Genomic DNA, 8,472 nt, shown 5'->3' with positions numbered 1-8,472 from the left:
TATTTATTAATAATAGAGGAGGTTTACATTATTTGTGACCATGGTTTTATCACATTAATAATCTCACGAGATTAATGCGCTCCAATCAATTTTGCTCCTCCGAATCCAAATCATTAGCACTAATTCACTGGCAGCGGCGAAATTTCCAAAAGCAGATTATTAAATTTGCCCCCCAAAGTAAGTATCAATTTACAAAACTGCCATTTCATGGATCAAAGTATTCGGGATGAAAAGGACAACATTCTTAACCATTCCCTTATTTTCAATCCATGTTTTCCCTCACATATTTTTCTTGTCTTTTTTTTTCCCTTTAAAACACAAGGTTTCAAATTTCTCTCCTTTTCTCAAAAAGTGATTTGCTTTCATGGGCAGTAGCAAAACCATGAATTTAAGCACTATAGTGTTGTACTACTAGCATCTTTATCTCTTTCATTGTTTTTGTATTACTAGCAAAGCAACCTCATTTCAGCAGATTAGTGTACCAAAGCTTTGAAGTTTGCCATAGTTATAGTTTCTTGATAAATCCCACACCTGCTACTCAGTTGGGTTCTTTTTTGTTTTCCCCATTTTTACTCTATCTTCTTCATTTTTGGGGTTGATGAATTTTACTCGCGGCTGATAAAACAGAGCTTTTGCGGTTGATGAATGATTGAATTCTACTTGCGGAGTGACAGAAAGAGAGTTACAATAGAGGAAAAAAAATGAGACCATACATTTGTTTCTTGATTATGTTTTTGGCCTCTGGGGTTCTTTGTGTGACTTGTAGTTCTTTCCCTACTAAGGAAGGTAATGAGCTTTCTATTTTTGTTTTTGTTTTTTTTCTGTTTTTGTAGATCTTGTTTGGTTACTGGGAAAATGTGGGTACAGATAAGGGCTATTAATTGTCAATTTCCTGCTACATGGTGTTTTATTTCAGTGTTTTTTCAAAGATTTATGATGTTGATTTTATGGAGACACTAATATAATTCTATCATCAATAGTTTCTAATATTCCTCACTGAGTTTTGAACTCTGTTTTCTTGTTTTGTAAAGTTTGGGCTCTTACAACATTTAAGGAAGCTATATATGAAGACCCACACCTGGTTTTGTCAAACTGGAATGCTTTAGATGCTGATCCATGTGGGTGGTTTGGGATTACTTGTAATAAAGAGAGACAACATGTTATCAAGATGTAAGCACTGATCCAACAATTTTTCAAAGTTCTTTAATGGTAGATATGTTCATAATTTATGCATTTTCATGTTTTGCAGAAACATATCTGGTTCATCTTTGAAGGGATTTCTTGCTCCAGAAATGAGCCAAGTTACCTACTTGCAAGAACTGTATGTTCACCTTGTGCTTATTTGTTCGAAATGATGCTCTTGGTTCAAACTTTTTATCTGTATTGGAATGTAATGATTGACTCATAAGTTCATGTATTTTTTCTTTTAGAACTTTACGCAAAAACAATCTGATAGGAACAATTCCAAAAGAATTTGGCATGTTGAAATTCCTTAAAGTCTTGGATTTGGGGATGAATCAACTGACCGGTCCAATACCTACAGAGCTCGGGAATTTAACCAGCCTTGTGAAAATGTAAAACCCGAATTCTTATGTGTCTTGCTTTAAGAAAATGTTTGTTGTAATTTATGCTTTTCTGCTTATTTTGTTTTAAGTTGTATTCACAGAAATCTTCAGTTAAATGGTTTGAGTGGGAGCTTGCCTGCGGAGCTTGGCAATTTAAGGAACCTTTCAGAACTTATTCTTGATAGAAATAAACTTCAAGGACCTGTTCCTGCTGAAAACAATTCATCATTTGTAGCTAAGATACATGGAACGTAAGTAGAATATCGTGGCAATGTGATTATGCCCTGTAAAGCTCTGTGGATTGTATATGTCTACTTGATGAACTTCTCATTAGGAAATCCCCTTAATAACTTAATAACGAACTCTTCTAGTTCCTATATATTCGTGGCCTTCCGTATTATAGTTGTCTGTTTTAACCCTTAATGGCATTGCAAAATTAGTTTTTACTTGCATGTGATGATAATGACAGATGATTAGTTATAATTGTATATTTGTGCCATCTAGAGTTTAAAAATATTAGTCTGGGATCATAGATTTCGGAAATATTGCAGGCTTCTTGTCTAGAACTTTAGTCCCTGAAATTAAAGCATGTTAGTGATTTAAGTTTAATTCTTTTTATGGCAGGAATGATTCACGTACAAGCGAAACTGGACTTTGTGGTGCATCTCAGCTAAAAGTGGTAGATTTGTCGTACAATTTTTTGGTTGGAAGCATACCAAAGTGTTTGGAGTATCTTCCAAGGTGAACTTTCATTGCTTGTATCATTGATTTGTGCTGGCTTCCCTCTGTCCGATTGCCTCATGTTTTTGCATACCATTAATGCAGCTCAAGCTTTCAAGGGAACTGTCTTCAGGAAAAGGATGCAAAACAGCGTCCCATCCGACAATGTGGTAAGTATTACATGATCTTTGCTTAATCTGTGGCCTGGTCGAGAATGTTTGAAGAAACTATATGTTCTTAGCTAAGTTGACATCTTAAAACTTGAAATCTCGTCAATTCATTTCATTACTCTGACAGATTTCTGCTGGTGGTCTATGATTACATGGTTCACAGTGCCATTATTTGTTTTTAGGTCCTCAGCCATCGAGAAGTCACCAAGCACCGAGCCTTAAGCATCATTCTTTTAAAGATGCTGCAAAGCATCAGAAAGCTTCGAAACCTGCATGGCTTTTGGCTCTTGAAATTGCTACAGGAATTATGGCTGGGTCTCTCTTTCTTGTCGCGATTCTTACTGCTTTCCAAAGATGCAGAAGCAAGCCTGCAATTATAATCCCTTGGAAGAAATCAGGGAGTGAAAAGGAACATTTGATGGTGTACGTAGGTTAGTTTGCAATATATGGCATTGATTACCGCTCTCAAATCAACTTAAAAATATAGTTTTCGGATTACTATTGTTAAACATTATGATTTTTTCCAGATTCGGAGTTGTTGAAAGACGTTACAAAATTTGGCAGACAAGAGCTTGAGGTATCTTGTGAAGACTTCAGCAACATTATTGGTTCCTCACCAGACAGTATTGTCTACAAAGGGACCATGAGGGGTGGTCCTGAAATCGCTGTGATATCCCTCTGTATTAAAGAGCAGCACTGGACAGGCTATCTTGAGCTCTATTTCCAGAGAGAGGTACTAGATATTCCCGGTAACAGTTCCATGAAAAGATTAATTTATCAAAAGATGTGAAACAGCTTTAAAATACAGGAATTCACGATGCTCAAGCAACCATATTCTAATTTTTTTTATGTTAACTAATTTTTAGGTTGCAGATTTGGCAAGACTGAATCATGAAAATGTAGGGAAGTTACTTGGTTATTGTAGAGAGAGCTCACCATTTACAAGGATGCTTGTTTTCGAATATGCATCAAATGGAACGCTTTATGAGCATTTGCATTGTAAGCATACGCTCTCTCTTGCACACAATGATAAAATTCTATACATTGAGTTTTTTACCCGAGAAATCAATTTTAATTGCAGATGGTGAAGGATCCCAGTTATCATGGACACGGAGAATGAGAATTATTCTTGGCATTGCTCGAGGACTCAAGTATCTTCATGCTGAACTCGAGCCACCATTCACTATATCAGAGTTAAGCTCCAGTTCTGTGTATCTTACTGAGGATTTTTCTCCCAAGGTATATCCCCTCAGCTATTGTCATTTCATGTACGATCATCCAATGTTTTCTTCATGTTCCAAGTATACTCAAATTAAGGTCATTTCGATCTTATTTATAAAATTCTTTTGTGTTGGCAAATACTTGTAATGGTTAATAATATTGCTCGTCCTGGTGTTGAGATGGTCAATTTTCTTCTGACGCAGTTGGTTGATTTTGAAAGTTGGAAGATGATTCTTACTAGATCCGAAAAGAACTCTGGATCTATCGGCAACAATGGCCCTGCTTGTCTACTCCCGAATTCTTTGGAAAGACGCCATCTCGATATCCAAGGAAATATTCATTCTTTTGGCATACTTCTACTTGAAATAGTTAGTGGGAAGCCTCCATACTGCAAGGACAAAGGCTGCTTGATTGACTGGGTAAACAATCATTTCGAGTTCACTTTTTTTATTATGAAATTCCATGTCATTGTACTCTTTATCGAAGCTTGATATTCTTTGGAATACTTATGTTGAACTCTGAATTACAGGCCAGGGATTATCTTGAACTACCAGAGGTCATGTCTTATATTGTGGATCCAGAGCTGAAACACTTCAGTTATGATGACCTCAAAGTCATCTGTGAAGTAATAAGCCTTTGCACTCATACGGACTCTTCGAAACGGCCATCGATGAAGGAAATAAGCCTAATGTTGGAGAGCAAAATCGACACATCTGTAGCAATTGAGCTCAAGTCATCTTCTTTAGCGTGGGCTGAACTTGCTCTTTCCTCATGAGTGCATTCATTTGAACTTTTCTTAACGGCCATCGGTGAAGGCAAAAAAAGTTAAATGTTGGAGAGTAGAAACGACACATCTAAGATTGGTTAAGTTAATGGCATCTACTCTAGGTTGGGCAGAACATGCTGTTTCATCGTGATTGAGCTGAATCGAGATCTAGAAAGCTAACACACATTTGTAACATCGGGACACACATAGTTTTACACTTTTTGTCTATTGTTCAACCATTTTGATCTCTGTAAATGCTGCTTGCCAAAATGGAACATTTGGTAGCATTTCGTTTATATGCTGATGCCCACTTCTATTGTATATCTCTAGATTTGGGTGCTCAGAAAGTTCTCTTATATCACAATATAGACAACCTAGCCATGTTTTTTATCCTCTGGATCCTGTGTAATCAGTTTTTAATATATAAATTATTCTCATTTTGCTTCGACTACTTTCTCATCTCTTTCCAACGTCGACATGCAAATTTGATTCTTACATGATCCATTCAAAATGTTTAATACTCATTCCAATTATGTAATCTTATTCGATGCTGACATTCTTCTAATCCAAGTAATCAACGCAATATTTGGTTGAGTTTTATATATAATGACTTGCCCAAGCATATGTCCTTTGCACAGAACATGTATTTTAGAATCTCTTCGTTGTTGTTGCTTAAAGGCCCTACATTTTCAAATTTAAATAATGACTTTTTCCACTTCAAGTTATTAATATTTTAATGTGAACCCTTCCAAGTACTGAGTTTTCTATTTTAATGGAAAATACAAAATGAACATTAAAATACTTTGTAAAAGTATAAGAAAAGTTAAAATATATATTTTAACCATTTTAAATATCAAAGTTCTCACAGAATAAAAATGTTTAAACCCATATAAATTCAAAAACAAATTTAGACAATTTCTAAATAACAAACAAACAAAAATTCATTTCTATTAATCAGATGTACTTGTTTATTTTAAAAAAACCATTGTTAACTTAGAAAAAAGAAATTGAAGTTTGAGGTTATTGAGGAGTTGAATTCCAAATGATAACATAATTAAATAAAAAAATACGGTGCTTTATTAGATGGAGCATTAGGACAAAGCCCGAAAATTCTGAGAAATAAGAACAGCTAAGGAACTTGCAAAACCTCAACCTAATTTGATGGACCCCCCAAAGGAGATCTGTGGCAAACTCAAAAAAGAAAAGCAAACAATGGGAACCCAAAACATTATTCCAGTCATTCCAATACATGTACATAAAAGAACCACTGGCAATACCTTACTACTTTTTCATTCAATTGCTTCTGCAATGCATAATCTCAAATGTATTTAAATAAAATCTCTCCATGATTGAGTTCATTCCAACACAAAAAAGAATATTAAAAACTTGCTTAACAAAAGCATATGGGCAAAGGAAGTGGTGGGATATCAAAAAACTTTGCATTCATTGTCTAGCTCTCGAGTAAAAAATATAGATCAAAAGTGATGTAAAGCTACTTCTGCTTCGACCGGGAGTAATGATTGTCGTTTGGATTCCTCTTTCCGCTAAAGACCGCTAATGCCTTCCTTACAGGAGGCTGAAGAGGTGCTCTTTTATCAGTATGGTGAGTGAAGGTGTCCCCAGCCATGAAAAGATCATCATCCCCCTATATAAAATATATAAACAATCTCTCAGATGTAAATTAACAGAAACAAAAAGATTACAACCAGACCTTTAAAAAGTAGTGATGAGACGAACCTGTTTGTTTACTTTCTTCTTAGTTTTAGGGTAAAGGAACTTTTGGGGAAGTTGATCTTCGCGCAAAATTAGGTTTTTGGTTATGGCATCTCTTCCACCTTGGGGTAAAGGCAGTGAAAACTGCACACAGAAATGAAGGCATTCATATAATATTTTTTTCAAAAGCATATCATGTAACCAAACCCAAAGAATCTTTTGCACAATGCTAATGTAAATAAAGTTACCTTTGTACCACGCAATGTAATTCTTGGACGATGGGACGCCAAAACAATTCCATTCTCACCAACAGTAACAGCTACCTTTCGTAATGTTCCACCATTTCCACACTTCGGACAGAAAATTCTTCCAATTTCAGCAGTCACAGTATAGCAGGCATGGCATTTCAGTACCCATCTACATACAGATATAAGGTAAAAAAATAAGCTCATATGCATCAAATAACTTCATTTTGAATGATGACCACATTTGAAAAACTGCCAACTGACAATTACCAGAACCGACATATGCATTAATTAATTACCTGTGCAGCTGCCGAATCTGCATTCCACCTGGTGCTAGTAACCGTAAACCCATCTGCAGAAGAACATTTTGCATAGCAAAATCCCCCGTTACACAAGCTACAGTGGACTCGGATAAGGATCTCAACATCCAGCTCTGTTCACTGCTCACATCATCAGTGAATGATGCATCGACAGTTTCATTGGTCTGACTTGACATCTCCAACTGGTCTAATTCTTCACTATCTCCTTCAACAGCAAGATTCATACTGTCATTTAACATAGCTTCCTCCGCTGTGGTTTCTGCTTCTTTAGCTTCTCCAAGAGTCCTCGCTGGATCTTCTTCCAGCCTCATTTGTTTTAGGATTGAAGAAAGATCTCCATCACCCTTGTCAACTTCTGCTCGCTCAGCCTCCTCATAAATCCCATTTCCGGAATGAACTTCTTCGGCACTTTGTTGCAATGGTCGATCAGGACAACCACTTGCATCTTCACTGTTGCTCTTCTCTAAGCCTTTTTTCATATCTTCTTGACAATCTTTCTCCACTAATGCCTCGTAGAATTCCCGCCTAGCTTTCCTCCTAAGATATCTCCTATGAGTACTTCGACTTACTGCAGGCAGCCAATCATCAGCATTATCATCCAAGTGTCCCTGAGATGCATCAATACCATCAGCCACCATCTTTTTCCCTTCGATTTTTACCTCTTCTTTCTGGGGAAAATAGCGCCTAGGCCTCCTAAAACCCTGGTCAATATCTTCTCGATTCTCAGAATGTGTTTCACTCTTTGTTTCCACCAATACATCTTCGGAATGGTTATCTGATGAGACATAGTTCATATTTAAGTCTTTCAAGGGAAGGATTCTTGAGTTAGAGTTGAATCCATCTCCTGTTTCCGGTTCGAGAGCTTCCCACTCTTCCAAATTAGGGACATTAGAGCCCCATCCAGGCAAGTCCCTTTCAGGCAGCCTCTTCACATTAACAACATGAACAGGGGGAGGCGCATCCCTAAGATGATTTGTTCCATGAATTTGAGACTCCAAGGTGTAAGTCAAGGCAATCAGTTTGAGATCAACATCAGAAAGAGTCTGCAAGTCACCAGTCGCCCTCGCAAATTTGATAACTACGAAGCTCAAATAGGACACCCAATTAACTAAGCAGCAGAAGCCAAATGGTGATAAAAATAACAACCAAATACAAGGAATGGGACTTGAAGATAAGATTGAATACCTTTATTTAGGGCATCTGGGGAGGGCTCCACAGAATCGATGGAGAAAGGGATGAAAGCTAGGCGGTGGCGGGAAACGGGGTCGCGAATTTCTGCGAGAACTTCAGGGACGGTAACGAACCTGTCAGTGATGTTGTTTAGCTTTTCTCCACCTTCGATGACGGCGTTGGCGTCCACTACAGCCACCGCTATTCCCTTCGTGGATTTGCAGCTTTCAACGAAGATTTGGCTTGTCGCCGTAATTTGGCTTTGAGTATGAGGTTTAGGTGGTTGGCTCTTCAGAACGTTGCTCCAACCCGATATCGGATTTAGGTTTGGGGCCGGGGGTCCGGAGTCCTCCATGCTTTTGGCTTAGAGAGAAATAGAAAGAAAGCTCGAAGCGCAGAGTCAGTCTTTTATGTTTTCTGGGCAACCAACCTCAGACTCGAGAGTCTAAAACCCTAGAAAATGCGAGGAAGCGAGGCATGAACGGTGCCGTTCTGAAAATGAAGGAAATAAAAGGCTTAATATATCAAAAAGCCCATGTGAAATAATTCAACGATCAATTGAGCCTTTAATCGAAAACAACG

At 37.4% G+C, this 8,472-nt stretch overlaps 2 protein-coding genes across 4 annotated transcripts; one reads left to right on the top strand and one right to left on the bottom strand.

Moving 5' to 3' along the window:
* Window positions 1-276: 276 nt before the first annotated feature.
* Window positions 277-4,893, top strand: LOC105800240 (probable LRR receptor-like serine/threonine-protein kinase At1g63430). 3 transcript variants are annotated; one of them, XM_012631243.2, is made up of 13 exons: window positions 277-786; window positions 1,032-1,170; window positions 1,250-1,321; window positions 1,431-1,574; window positions 1,655-1,816; window positions 2,190-2,306; window positions 2,391-2,455; window positions 2,638-2,886; window positions 2,983-3,188; window positions 3,322-3,454; window positions 3,537-3,694; window positions 3,880-4,095; window positions 4,206-4,893. In XM_012631243.2, the coding sequence occupies exons 1-13, from the start codon at window positions 702-704 to the stop codon at window positions 4,449-4,451; spliced, it is 1,992 nt and encodes a 663-aa protein (XP_012486697.1). In that variant the 5' UTR covers window positions 277-701; the 3' UTR covers window positions 4,452-4,893. The 3 variants fall into 3 exon arrangements, with proteins under 3 accessions (XP_012486697.1, XP_012486698.1, XP_052476997.1); XM_012631244.2 differs by having other exon boundaries at window positions 278-786; window positions 1,667-1,816; XM_052621037.1 differs by lacking the exon at window positions 1,655-1,816 and having other exon boundaries at window positions 278-786.
* An 805-nt stretch (window positions 4,894-5,698) lies between these two features.
* On the bottom strand, window positions 5,699-8,326 carry LOC105800239 (RNA-binding NOB1-like protein). The gene is made up of 5 exons (XM_012631242.2): window positions 7,906-8,326; window positions 6,700-7,798; window positions 6,404-6,572; window positions 6,180-6,299; window positions 5,699-6,087 (listed from the first exon to the last, which is right to left on the bottom strand). The coding sequence occupies exons 1-5, from the start codon at window positions 8,243-8,245 to the stop codon at window positions 5,935-5,937; spliced, it is 1,881 nt and encodes a 626-aa protein (XP_012486696.1). The 5' UTR covers window positions 8,246-8,326; the 3' UTR covers window positions 5,699-5,934.
* Between the last annotated feature and the right edge of the window lie 146 nt (window positions 8,327-8,472).

Source organism: Gossypium raimondii, chromosome 9 (genome assembly GCF_025698545.1).
Source record: "Gossypium raimondii isolate GPD5lz chromosome 9, ASM2569854v1, whole genome shotgun sequence".
Classification (NCBI taxonomy): Eukaryota; Viridiplantae; Streptophyta; class Magnoliopsida; order Malvales; family Malvaceae; genus Gossypium; species Gossypium raimondii.
The sequence above is the reverse complement of the archived record's forward strand: the minus strand, read 5'-3'. Positions and strand labels throughout refer to the sequence as shown.